Raw genomic sequence first — 14,765 nt, forward strand, 5'->3', positions numbered from 1 at the left:
ACTGGAACACAGCTCTACATTTTCAGGCAATTCCCTCCAGCCTCTCCATTACATCTTGAATAACAAGGTGATATCTACATAATGCATAAAAATAACCTCCAGGATAACCTCTTGACTCTGTTTGGAATCTCTCAGCCATTGACACTTTGTCTCATTTCACTCTTCCCCTTTTTGGTGAGAAGGTTTTCTCAATCCCTTGATGGTGAGTGTCAGCTCATTCTAGGATTTCTGTCCCAGATTGCCAGGAAGGTCCACACCCCTGGGAGTCATGTCCCACGTAGACAGGGGGAGGGTGGTGAGTTTGATTGTTGTGTTGGCTGGAGAGAGAGGCCACATCTGAGCAACAAAAGAGGCTCTCTTGGGGGTGACTCTTAGGCCTAATTTTAAATACGCTTAACCTCTCCTTTGAGGGGTTAAGTTTCTTATGAACAACCCCCAAGATTGGGGGCTCAGCCTATTGCTTTGGTTGTCCCCACTGCTTGTGAGAATATCAAGAATTCTCCAGTTGGGGAAGTTGAATTGTCCCCCTTTCTCACCATTCCCCCAAGGGGACTTTGCATATACTTTTTTATTCACTGTTAAAACTGATAAAACCCTTCTGGAACTTATTGAGGCATCACTCTGAACAAAGTCACAAAATCTCATGCCTTACTCAAGTTTCCATGTACTTTATAGCATTCAATTAAGCTGTCCATATAAGTTATATTAGGAAATGCACTAGTCAAAATATAAATTGTGTACCAAATAAATATTTTTTGCTTCAGTCTCACACATAAGTTAAAGTTTTAAAATATTAATTACCATCTATTTTCAACACCCTGCATTATTGGCATTCCTTTGTTCTTCCTCATGGAAAACATCTTTAAATTTGTACATTTAGTCACTATCATTATACACACTAGGCATTCCTAGATTATACCACCTCAGCCTTTATCATTTTTCTTTCCTTCTGATTTCATTTGTGCCCCCCGGCCTCCTCCCTCTATCATTCCCACATTCAGCTTCATTCAGTGTTCCAACATTGTTTTATTACAGTTAGGTAGTATTGTGCTATCCATTTCTGATTTTTTGCAATCAGTCCCTTTGCACAATCTGCATCCCTTCAGTTCCAATTATCCAATATCTTACCCTATTTCTATCTCCTGATGACTTCTGTTCTTAACTGAAATTATCCAAGTTCATTTATTAATGCTAGTTCGTATCAGTGACACCATACAGTATTTATCCTTTTGTTTCTGGCTAATCTCACTCAGCATAATGTCTTTAAGGTCCATCCATGTTGTTACATACTTCATAACTTTATTCTGTCTTACAGCTGCATAATATTCCATCATATGTCTATACCACAGCTTGTTTAGCCACTTGCTGTTGATGGACATTTTGGCTGTTTCCATTTCTTGGTAATTGTAAATAATGCTGCTGTAAACATTGGTGTGCAAATGTCTGCTTGTGTCTTTGCTCTTCTGTTCTTTGAGTAGATACCTAGTAATGGTACTGCTGGGTCATATGGCAATTCTATATTTAGCTTCCTGAGGAACTGCCAAACTGCTTTCCACAGCAGTTGTACCATATTACATTCCCACCAATAGTGGGTAAGTGTGCCTCTTTCTCCACATCCTCTCCAACACTTGCCGTTTTCTGTTTTATTGATAATGGCCATTCTGGTGGGTGTGAGATGATATCTCATTGTGGTTTTGATTTGCATTTCCCTAATAGCCAGGGAAGTTGAGCATCTTTTCAGGTGCCTTTTGGCCATTTATATTTCCTCTTTTGAGAAGTGTCTGTTCAAGTCTTTTGCCCATTTTGTAGTTGGGTTGTCTGTCTTTTTGTTGTTGAGTTGAACAATCTCTTACTATATTCTGGATACCAGACCTTTACTGATTTATGGTTTCCAAATATTGTCTCCCATTGTGTAGGCTATCTTTTTACTTTCTTGACAAAGTTCTTTGATGCACAAAAGTGTTTAATTTTGATGAGTTCGCATTTCTTTCTATCTTGCTTCAATGCTCTTGCTTTGGGTGTAAGGTCTAGAAAACTGCCTCCTAGTATAAGACTTATAAGATATTTCCTTACATTTTCTTTGAACAGTTTTATCATCTTAGATCTAATGTTTAGGTTTTTAATCCATTTTGAGTTAACTTTTGTATAGGGTGTGAGATATGGGTTCTCTTTCATTCCTTTGCATATAGATATCCAATTCACTAGGCACCATTTATTGAAGAGACTGTTCTGTCCTAGGTGAGTTGGCTTGAATGCCTTATCAAAGATCAATTGTCCATAGATGAGAGGGTCTATATCTGAACACTCTATTTGATTCCACTAGTCAATATAGCTATCTTTATGCCAGTACCATGCTGTTTTCACCACTGTAGCTTCATAATACGCCTTTAATTCAGGTAGTGTGAGACCTCCAACTTCATTTTTCTTTCTCAGGATACTTTTAGCTATTCGGGACACCCTGCCCTTCCAGATAAATTTGGTTATTGGTTTTTCTGTTTCTGAAAAGTAAGTTTTTGGGATTTTAATTGGTATTGCATTGAATCTGTAAATAAATTTAGGTAGAATTGACATCTTAACTATATTTAATCTTCCAAACCATGAACACGGTATGCCCTTCCATCTGTTTAGGTCTTCTGTGATTTATTTTAACAATTTCTTTTAGTTTTCTCTGTATAGGTCTTTTGTATTTTGAGCTAAGTTTATTCCTAAATATTTTATTCTTTTGTTTGCAATTGTAAATGGAATTTTTTCATGATTTCCCCCTTAGATTGTTCATTACTAGTGTATAGAAACACTATAGATTTTTGAGTGTTGATCTTGTAACCTGCCACTTTGCTGTACTCGTTTATCAGCTGTAGTAGTTTTGCTGTGGATTTTTCGACATATAGTATCATATCATCTGCAAGCAGTGAGAGTTTTACTTCTTCTTTTCCAATTTTGATGCCTTGTATTTCTTTTTCTTGTCTAATTGCTCTGGCTAGAACTTCCAACACAATATTGAATAACAGTGGTGATTGTGAACATCCTTGTCTTGTTCCTGATTAGGGGGAAAGTTTTCAGTTTTCCCCATTGAGGATGATATTAGCTGTGGGTTTTTCATAGATTCCCTTTATCATGTTGAGGGAGTTCCCTTCTATTCCTATCCTTTGAAGTGTTTTCAATGGGAAAGGATGCTGAGTTTTCTCAAATGCCTTTTCTGCATCGATCGAGATGTACATGTGGTTCTTCTGCTTTGATTTGTTGACATGGTGTATTACATTAATTGATTTTCTTATGTTAAATCATCCTTGCATATGTGGGATGATTCCTACTTGGTCATGATGTATAATTCTTTTAATGTGTCTCTGGATTTGATTTGCTAGAATTTTGTTGAGGATTTCTGCATCTATATTCATTAGAGAGACTGATCTGTAGTTTTCTCTTTTTGCAATATCTTTGTCTGGCTTTGGTATGAGGGTGATGTTGGCTTGTAGAATGAGTTAATTAGCTTTCCCTCCTCTTCAATTTTTTTGAAGAGTTTGAGCAGAGTTGGTACTAATTCTTTCTGGAAGTTTTGTAGAATTCACATGTGAAGCCATCTGGTTCTGGACTTTTCTTTTTGGGGAGCTTCTTAATGAATGATTCAATTTCTTTATTTGTGATTGGTTTGTTGAGGTCATCTATTTCATCTTGAGTCAAAGTTGGTTGTTCATGCCTTTCTAGGAAGTTGTCCATTTCATCTACATTGTATTTATTGGCATAAAGTTGTTCATAGTATCCTGTTATTACCTCCTTTATTTCTGTGAGGTCAGTGGTTATGTCTCCTCTTCCATTTTTGATCTTATTTATTTGCATCCTCTCTTTTCTTCTTTTTGTCAATCTTGCTAAGGGCCCATCAATCTTATTGATTTTCTCATAGAACCAACTTCTGGTTTTATTGATTTTCTCAATTGTTTTCATATTCTCAATTTCATTTATTTCTGTTCTAATCTTTGTTATTTCTTTCCTTTTGCTTGCTTTGGGGTTAGTTTGCTGTTCTTTCTCCAGTTCTTCCAAGTGGACAGTTAATTCCTGTATTTTTGCCCTTTCTTCTTTTTTGATCTAGGCATTTAGGGCAATAAATTTCCCTCTTAGCACTGCCTTTGCTGCATCCCATAAGTTTTGATATGTTGTGTTTTCATTTTCATTTGCCTCAAGATATTTACTGATTTCTCTTGTAATTTCTTCCTTGACCCACTGGTTGTTTAACAGTGTTGTTGAACCTCCACATATTTGTGAATTTTCTGGCATTCTGCCTATTATTGATTTCCAACTTCATTTCTTTATGATCTGTGAAAGTGTTTTGTATGATTTCAATTTTTTAAATTTATTGAGACTTGCTTTGTGACCCAGCATATAGTCTATCTTTCAGAATGATCCATGAGCACTTGAGAAAAAGGTGTATCATGCTGTTATGGGGTGTTATGTTCTATAAATGTCTGTTAAGTCTAGCTCATTTATCGTATTATTCAAATTCTCTGTTCCTTTATTGATCCTCTGTTTAGATGTTCTGCCCATTGATGAGAGTGGGGAATTGACATCTCCAACTATTATGGTAGATGTGTCTAAGTCTTTTTTCAGTGTTTGCCACATGTATTTTGGAGCATTCTGGTTTGGTGCATAAATATTTATGATTTTTATGTCTTCTTATTGAATTATTCCTTTTATTAATAGATAGTGTCCTTCTTTGTCTCTTTAAATGTTTTACATCTGAAGTCTAATTTGTTGGATATTAGTATGGCAACTCCTGCACTTTTCTGATTATTATTTGCATGGAATATCTTTTCCCAACCTTTCACTTTCATCCAGTGTTTTTCCTTGGGTCTAAGATGTGTTTTCTTAGACAGCATATAGAAGGATCCTGTTTTTTAATCCATTCTGCCAATCTATGTCTTTTGATTGGGGAGTTTAATCCATTAACATTTAGTGTTATTTCTGTAAGGGTAGTACTTTCTTTTACCATTTTGCCTTTTGGATTTTATATGTCAAATCTAATTTTCCTTCTTTTTACCTTTACTGATAGTCTTCATTTGTACAATTGTCTCAACACCTCTGTCTCTTGTCTTTGTATATTTGTCTCTAGTGCTCCCTTTAATATTTCTTGTAGAGCTGGTCTCTTGGCCATAAATTCTCTCAGTTATTTTTTGTCTGAAAATGTTTTAATTTCTCCCTCATACTTGAAGGACAATTTTGCTGGATATAGAATTCTTGATTGGCAGTTTTTCTCTTTTAGTAATTTAAATATATCATCCCACTGTCTTCTCACCTCCATGGTTTCTGCTGGGAAATCTACACATATTCTTTTTTTTTTTTTAATAATTAAAGAAAAAAAAAAGAAATTAACCCAACATTTAGAAATCATTCCATTCTACATATGCAATCAGTAATTCTTAATATCATCACATAGATGCATGATCATCATTTCCTAGTACATTTGCATCGATTTAGAAGAACTAGCAAAACAACAGAAAAAATATAGAATGTTAATATAGAGAAAAGAAATAAAAATAATAATAATAGTACAAAAAAAAGACAAACAAACAGACAGACAAAAAAAAAAAACCTATAGCTCAGATCCAGCTTCATTCAGTGTTTTAACATGATTACTTTAAAATTAGGTATTATTATGCTGTCCATTTTTGAGTTTTTGTATCTAGTCCTGTTGCACAGTCTGTATCCCTTCAGCTCCAATTACCCATTATCTTACCCTGTTTCTAACTCCTGCTGGACTCTGTTACCAATGACATATTCCAAGTTTATTCTCGAATGTCGGTTCACATCAGTGGGACCATACAGTATTTGTCCTTTAGTTTTTGGCTAGACTCACTCAACATAATGTTCTCTAGGTCCATCCATGTTATTACATGCTTCATAAGTTTATCCTGTCTTAAAGCTGCATAATATTCCATCGTATGTATATACCACAGTTTGTTTAGCCACTCTTCTGTTGATGGACATTTTGGCTGTTTCCATCTCTTTGCAATTGTAAATAACGCTGCTATAAACATTGGTGTGCAAATGTCCATTTGTGTCTTTGCCCTTAAGTCCTTTGAGTAGATACCCAGCAATGGTATTGCTGGGTCGTATGGCAATTCTATATTCAGCTTTTTGAGGAACTGCCAAACTGCCTTCCACAGTGGTTGCACCCTTTGACATTCCCGCCAACAGTGGATAAGTGTGCCTCTTTCTCCGCATCCTCTCCAGCACTTGTCATTTTCTGTTTTGTTGATAATGGCCATTCTGGTGGGTGTGAGATGATATCTCATTGTGGTTTTGATTTGCATTTCTCTAATGGCCAGGGACATTGAGCATCTCTTCATGTGCCTTTTGGCCATTGGTATTTCCTCTTCTGAGAGGTGTCTGTTCAAGTCTTTTTCCCATTTTGTAGTTGGGTTGACTGTCTTTTTGTTGTTGATTTGGACAATCTCTTTATAAATTCTGGATACTAGACCTTTATCTGATATGTCATTTCCAAATATTGTCTCCCATTGTGTAGGCTGTCTTTCTACTTTCTTGATGAAGTTCTTTGATGCACAAAAGTGTTTAATTTTGAGGAGCTCCCATTTATTTATTTCCTTCTTCAGTGCTCTTGTTTTAGGCTTAAGGTCCATAAAACTGCCTCCAATTGTAAGTTTCATAAGATATCTCCCTACATTTTCCTCTAACTGTTGTATGGTCTTAGACCTAATGTTTAGATCTTTGATCCATTTTGAGTTAACCTTTGTATAGGGTGTGAGATATGGGTCTTCTTTCATTCTTTTGCATATGGATATCCAGTTCTCTAGGCACCATTTATTGAAGAGACTGTTCTGTCCCAGGTGAGTTGGCTTGACTGCCTTATCAAAGATCAAATGTTCATAGATGAGAGGCTCTATATCTGAGCACTCTATTCGATTCCATTGGTCAATATATCTATCTTTATGCCAATACCATGCTGTTTTGACCACTGTGGCTTCATAATATGCCTTAAAGTCAGGCAGCGCGAGACCTCCAGTTTCGTTTTTTTTCCTCAAGATGTTTTTAGCAATTCGGGGCACCCTGCTCTTCCAGATAAATTTGCTTATTGGTTTTTCTATTTCTGAAAAATAAGTTGTTGGGATTTTGATTGGTATTGCATTGAATCTGTAAATCAATTTAGGTAGGATTGACATCTTAACTATATTTAGTCTTCCAATCCATGAACACGGTATGCCCTTCCATCTATTTAGGTCTTCTGTGATTTCTTTTAGCAGTTTTTTGTAGTTTTCTTTGTATAGGTTTTTTGTCTCTTTAGTTAAATTCATTCCTAGGTATTTTATTCTTTCGGTTGCAATTGTAAATGGGATTCGTTTCTTGATTTCCCCCTCAGCTTGTTCATTACTAGTGTATAGAAATGCTACAGATTTTTGAATGTTGATCTTGTAACCTGCAACTTTGCTGTACTCATTTATTAGCTCTAGTAGTTTTGTTGTGGATTTTTCCGGGTTTTTGACGTATAGTATCATATCATCTGCAAACAGTGATAGTTTTACTTCTTCCTTTCCTATTTTGATGCCTTGTATTTCTTTTTCTTGTCTAATTGCTCTGGCTAGAACCTCCAATACAATGTTGAATAATAGTGGTGATAGTGGACATCCTTGTCTTGTTCCTGATCTTAGGGGGAAAGTTTTCAATTTTTCCCCATTAAGGATGATATTAGCTGTGGGTTTTTCATATATTCCCTCTATCATTTTAAGGAAGTTCCCTTGTATTCCTATCTTTTGAAGTGTTTTCAACAGGAAAGGATGTTGAATCTTGTCAAATGCCTTCTCTGCATCAATTGAGATGATCATGTGATTTTTCTGCTTTGATTTGTTGATTTGGTGTATTACATTAATTGATTTTCTTATGTTGAACCATCCTTGCATACCTGGGATGAATCCTACTTGGTCATGATGTATAATTCTTTTAATGTGTGGTTGGATACGATTTGCTAGAATTTTATTGAGGATTTTTGCATCTATATTCATTAGAGAGATTGGTCTGTAGTTTTCTTTTTTTGTAATATCTTTGCCTGGCGTTGGTATGAGGGTGATGTTGGCTTCATAGAATGAATTAGGTAGTTTTCCCTCCACTTTGAGTTTTTTGAAGAGTTTGAGGAGAGTTGGTACTAATTCTTTCTGGAATGTTTGGTAGAATTCACATGTGAAGTCGTCTGGTCCTGGACTTTTCTTTTTAGGAAGCTTTTGAATGACTGATTCAATTTCTTTACTTGTGATTGGTTTGTTGAGGTCATCTATTTCTTCTTGAGTCAATGTTTGTTGTTCATGTCTTTCCAGAAATCCGTCCATTTCATCTAAATTGTTGTATTTATTAGCGTAAAGTTGTTCATAGTATCCTGTTATTACCTCCTTTATTTCTGTGAGGTCAGTGGTTATGTCTCCTCTTCCATTTCTGATCTTATTTATTTGCATCCTCTCTCTTCTTCTTTTTGTCAATCTTGCTAAGGGTCCATCAATTTTATTGATTTTCTCATAGAACCAACTTCTGCTCTTATTGATTTTCTCTATTGTTTTCATGTTTTCAATTTCATTTATTTCTGCTCTAATCTTTATTATTTCTTTCCTTTTGCTTGCTTTGGGGTTAGTTTGCTGTTCTTTCTTCAGTTCTTCCAAGTGAACAGTTAATTCCTGCATTTTTGCCTCTTCTTCTTTTCTGATATAGGCATTTAGGGCAATTAATTTCCCTCTTAGCACTGCCTTTGCTGCGTCCCATAAGTTTTGATATGTTGTGTTTTTGTTTTCATTCCCCTCGAGGTATTTACTAATTTCTCTTGCAATTTCTTCTTTGACCCACTCGTTGTTTAGAGTGTGTTGTTGAGCCTCCACGTATTTGTGAATTTTCTGGCACTCCACCTATTATTGATTTCCAACTTCATTCCTTTATGATCCGAGAAAGTGTTGTGCATGATTTCAATCTTTTTAAATTTGTTAAGACTTGCTTTGTGACCCAGCATATGGTCTATCTTTGAGAATGATCCATAAGCACTTGAAAAAAGGTGTATCCTGCTGTTGTGGGATGTAATGTCCTATAAATATCTGTTAAGTCTAGCTCATTTATAGTAATATTCAGATTCTCTATTTCTTTATTGATCCTCTGTCTAGATGTGCTGTCCATTGATGAGAGTGGTGAATTGAAGTCTCCAACTACTATGGTATATGTGTCTATTTCCCTTTTCAATGTTTGCAGTGTATTCGTCACGTATTTTGGGGCATTCTGGTTTGGTGCATAAATATTTATGATTGTTATGTCTTCTTGTTTAATTGTTCCTTTTATTAGTAGATAGTGTCCTTCTTTGTCTCTTTTAACTGTTTTACATTTGAAGTCTAATTTGTTGGATATTAGTATAGCCACTCCTGCTCTTTTCTGGTTGTTATTTGCATGAAATATCTTTTCCCAACCTTTCACTTTCAACCTATGTTTATCTTTGGGTCTAAGATGGTTCTCCTGTAGACAGCATATAGAAGGATCCTGTTTTTTAATCCATTCTGCCAGACTATGTCTTTTGATTGGGGAATTCAGTCCATTAACATTTAGTGTTATTACTTTTTGGATAATATTTTCCTCTAGCATTTTGCCTTTTGTATTATATATATCATCTGACTTTCCTTCTTTCTACACTCTTCTCCATACCTCTCTCTTCTGTCTTTTCGTATCTGACTCTAGTGCTCCCTTTAGTAGTTCTTGCAGAGCTGGTCTCTTGGTCACAAATTCTCTCAGTGACTTTTTGTCTGAGAATGTTTTAATTTCTCCCTCATTTTTGAAGGACAATTTTGCTGGATATAGGAGTCTTGGTTGGCAGTTTTTCTCTTTTAGTAATTTAAATATATCATCCCACTGTCTTCTAGCTTCCATGGTTTCTGGTGAGAAATCTACACATAGTCTTATTGGGTTTCCCTTGCATGTGATGGATTGTTTTTCTCTTGCTGCTTTCAAGATCCTCTCTTTCTCTTTGACCTCTAACATTCTAACTAGTAAGTGTCTTGGAGAACGCCTATTTGGGTCTAATCTCTTTGGGGTGTGCTGCACTTCTTGGATCTGTAATTTTAGGTCTTTCATAAGAGTTGGGAAATTTTCAGTGATAATTTCTTCCATTAGTTTTTCTCCTCCTTTTCCCTTCTCTTCTCCTTCTGGGACACCCACAACACGTATATTTGTGCGCTTCATATTTTCCTTCAGTTCCCTGATCCCCTGTTCAAATTTTTCCATTCTTTTCCGGATAGTTTCTGTTTCTTGTTGGAATTCAGATGTTCCATCCTCCAAATCACTAATTCTATCTTCTGTCTCTTTAAATCTATCATTGTAGGTATCCATTGTTTTTTCCATCTTTTCTACTTTATCCTTCACTTCCAGATGTTCTGTGATTTGTTTTTTCAGTTTTTCTATTTCTTCTTTTTGTTCAGCCCATGTCTTCTTCATGTCCTCCCTCAATTTATCGATTTCGTTTTTGAAGAGGTTTTCCATTTCTGTTCGTATATTCAGCATTAGTTTTCTCAGCTCCTGTATCCCATTTGAACTATTGGTTTGCTCCTTTGACTGGGCCATATTTTCAATTTTCTGAGCATGATCCATTATCATCTGCTGGCATCTGGGCATTTAGTCAGATTTCCCTGGGTGTTGGACCCAACAGCTTGAAAGATTTTTCTGTGAATTCTCTGAGCTCTTTTTTTCTTATCCTGCCCAGTAGGTGGCGCTCGTGGCACACATTTGTCTGCGGGTCCCACCAATAAAAGGTACTGTGGGTCCTTCAACTTTGGAAAACTCTCGCCATGGGGGAGGTTCGCCAGCCGAAGAGGCTTGGAAGTGTGCCAGTTGGCCCGGGGGTCCAAACGCGGGGTGGGTCGCCGTCCACCGCAGCCCAGGAGAGCGCCCGTCCGAATCTCCTAGTCGACCCGGGGCGCCAAGTGTGGCGGGAGGGCACCAGCCGCCGCGGCCCGGGAGCGTGCACCGTTCCCAGCCGGACCGGGAAGTCACATGTCTGGAAGGGACCCCGGTCACTGTTCTCCGCGGCCTGGGGATCTCCGATCCAATTCTCCCAGTTGGTCCGGGGGTGCCGCGCATGTGGGGGTCGCCAGCCACCATGGCTTGAGGGGACCACCTGTCCACTTCTCCCAGCTGGCCCGGGAAGGAGGAAGGGAGGGACACCGGCCACTTGCCGCCCCGGCCCGGGGAAGCCCGCGCCCCTTGGCAATCTCACCGGAGCAGGTTCTCCCAGCCAGTCAGCTGTTCCAGGATGGGGTACGCTGTCTTTTTGATCTCTGTCGTGGCTCCGGGAGCTGTTCTGTATCATTTCTACTCCCCTAGTAGCTGTTCTGGAGGAGGAACTAAGATCCGCGCGTCTTACTAAGCTGCCATCTTCTCCGGAAGTCCACTCCACTACACATATTCTTACTAGCATTTGCTTGTGTGTGATGGATTGCTTTTCTCTTGCTGCTTTCAAGATTCTCTCTTTTCCTTTGACATCTGACACTCTGATTAGTAAGTGTCTTGGAGTACATCTATTTGGATCTATTCTCTTTGGGATACGGTGCACTCTTGGATCTATAATTTTAAGACTTTCATAAGAATTGGGAAATTTCAGTTATGATTTCCTCCATTATTTTTTCTCTCCTTTTCCCTTCTCTTCTCCTTCTGGGACACCCTCAACATGCAACATGTATATTTGTGCGCTTCATATTTTCATTCAATTCCCTGTGTCCCTGCTCATATATATTTTTATTTTTTCCCTACATTTTCTTTTGCTTGTCAGATTTCCAATGTTCCATTCTCCAGTTCACTAATCCTGTCTTCTGCCTCTCAAAATCTAACATTGTAGGTTTCCATTGTTTTTTCATCTCTTCTATTGTGCCTTTCATTCCCATTACTTCTGTGATTTATTTTTCAGACTTTCAATTTCTTCTTTTTGTTCATCTCTTGCCTTCTTTATATCCTCCCTCAATTCATTGATTTGATTTTTGATGAGCTTTTTCATGTCTGTTCATACATTCTGAATTATTTCAACTCCTGTATCTCATTTGATTTGTTGGTTTGTTCCTTTGACTGGGTCATAGCTTCACTTTTCCTAGTGTGATTTGTTATTTTTTGCTGTTGTCTAGGCACTTAATTACTTAAATAGTTTATTCTGGAGATTGTTTTCACTTCTTTTACCTAGGGTTTTCTTGCTGGATGAATTTGTTGTCTGTCTATCCTTTAACATTCAGTTCAGCTTAACCGGGCCTCTTAGGTTTTGTGTAACAGAGGAGAATATATCAGTCCTTGTTTTCTTGTTTCTTGCCGTGCCTGTATGGTGCCTCTTTCCTTCCACCATTGGGACGGTCTACTTAAGTATTATAGACCCAAGCCGGATTTTCCCAGACCTATCAGTCCTCCTGTCAGGAGGAAAGAGTCGCCTGCGTCAGTTCTCCCTGAGGGTAAGACCCAGCAGTTTGAAAGACTTTCCTGTGAAATCTCTGCATCTGTTTTTCTTATCCTGTCCAGTATGTGTTGCTTGTCTGCCTGTAGGTTCCACCAGCATAAGATGATGCAGTACCTTTAACTTTGCCGACTCTCCTTGCTGGGGACATGGCGGAGACAGAGGAGAGGTTGTAGGTTGGTTTTAATGGCCTCAAAATTACCAAGCCCTGGTGTCAGAATTCCTTGAAGGAAGGATTCCACCTGAGTTGGGCTTCACCCCTCCCCTTGGGGAAGGCACAGGCTCCAGACAAGCCCTCAAACAACCTCGTTTCTGCCTATGCCTGGGGCAGTTGCAGCCTGAGAAGCCCTCCCATTGTATCCAAAGGCAGTCAAGCCTTTGTAGGAACACAGCCACAAAAACCTCTGTTTCTTTCTTTTTTTTTTCTTTTTCCATCAGCCCTGCCCCCTTGGTGCCAGGGCATAAATCAACGACCTTCACTTTGACCAGATTCACCTGAGCTGGGGGCCTATTTTTGGTTGTCAGAATTTGTTAATTAATTCCACAATTGGAGTTTGGTTGCACTCAGCCCCTGCTGCTGGCAAACTCTCTTTCCTTTCCCCTCTGGGAAGCAGCCTGTGGGGGTGGGGTGCCAGCCACCATGGCTTGGGGAACTCACAGTTCTGGGGGGACTCACATCTGGTCCAGTGGTCCAGACTATGGTACACTGTGTGTCCAGTCACTGATGTGGCCCCAGGAGTTGTTCTGTACTGTTTCTGGTTATTTAGTAGCTGTTCTGGAGGATGAACTAAATCATGCACCTTGCTCAACTGCCATCTTGGCACCTTCCCTGATATTCTGCCTTTAAAGTTAGAGGTGGCAACAAATAAAATTGTATAATCCAAGGATTATATAAAAGCAACCACTTAGATATCCTCGTTACTTAGGCTTACTTGGCAGATATGCAGTTTAAGATCTCAGACATTTTCTTACCTCAGGGAGAGCTTCAATAAAAGAATGGATATGTACTTGCTACTTCTTGTATCTCCTCTAATGGCATAACACGGCTGTTATCACCATAAGCAATGTTCTCGGCAATGTTACAGTTGAAGAGTACAGGCTCCTGAGAAACGACTGCTATTTATGAATGGAGCCACTGTACATTCAATTACTTTGCATCCACACCATCAAAGAGTTGCCCAAAGCAGAATGGAGAACGGTATGTTAAGATCTGACAACTGTATCATGTTACAATTCACTGTAATGACTATGGATTCAAACATATACAAATCATAATAAGAAGGTTAGGAATTTATGCTATTTCGAAGTGTAGTGTTACCCAATGAAAGCTCATAAATCATATATAGAAGCAGACAGCTTGTGACTGACTACAGTGTTGACTCCTAAACTTCCCTGACATTTCTAGGAAATATTCCAGAAAACTGCCTGAAGTCTGGACTAAAGCATGTACTGAAATCAAATGGAAGAGGACCAACTGACCTATTTTATTAAAGCCCAGTTAGAGAACAAGGTATAGATTGAAGCAGTAGTCCGTATGTAAAGATAATGTGATTTTGCACATAATCATCTTTATTCACATGGACATATAACAACATTCAACCATATTTGATGCACATACATACTATGTGATGGCACTCTTTAGGCATGGGGAAATAGTAGTGAACAAGATAAAGCTGTTCTTGCCCTCCCGCAGCTTATATTCTAGTGGATAGAGGCAGGCAATTCATACACTGACAGATAACTCATTGGACTCAGTCAAAGAGAGTACCATGAGACAGGGCCATGGGACGTGACTGCAGCAATGGAAAAGGAGAGAAAGGGGGCATTATTTTCTATATGGTTGTTTAAGAAGTCTTATCTAAATGAAGTGACATTTAGACTGAGACACAAAAGATGAGGAGGAGCCAGCACAGAAGTTAAGCAGGACACTCTAAGCTGGGGATAGGCAAGAATGAAGGCCCATAGGTCTGTTTAAAGATCACAGAGAAGCCAGGGAGAAAGACACACAGTGCACAGTGAGGCAGGGAATGATAGAAGAGGAGATGGAGGGGGAGGCAGAGAACAGATCATGAAGGACCATTCTTGATTGATGGTATGGACACTGGTTTATTCTAATTGAAGTGGGAAACCACTGGAGGGTTTAAAGGAAGTGGTATTCTATGCTGTTTTTATGCTATGTATAAATAATGGTTAGATGAGTTTTACATAGTTCAAGGGAGTCATTTTGGACCTTTTCATTTTGCAAATATTCCTGGAGAATCTGTGATGTAGAAGATAGTAAATTACGGGAGAATGGGGACTAATATGGAAGTCCTTG

At 38.3% G+C, this 14,765-nt stretch overlaps 1 protein-coding gene across 1 annotated transcript in view; it reads right to left on the minus strand.

The window, feature by feature from the left end:
* Positions 1-14,765, minus strand: part of ABCB5 (ATP binding cassette subfamily B member 5) — a 220,434-nt gene that overhangs the window by 22,661 nt on the left and 183,008 nt on the right. Inside the window, 2 exon segments of the mRNA XM_077122218.1 lie at positions 13,421-13,454; positions 13,456-13,623. Of these exon segments, the coding sequence (XP_076978333.1) occupies positions 13,421-13,454; positions 13,456-13,623 (202 nt within the window).

The sequence above is a fragment of the Tamandua tetradactyla genome, chromosome 1 (assembly GCF_023851605.1).
Source record: "Tamandua tetradactyla isolate mTamTet1 chromosome 1, mTamTet1.pri, whole genome shotgun sequence".
Taxonomy (NCBI): Eukaryota; Metazoa; Chordata; class Mammalia; order Pilosa; family Myrmecophagidae; genus Tamandua; species Tamandua tetradactyla.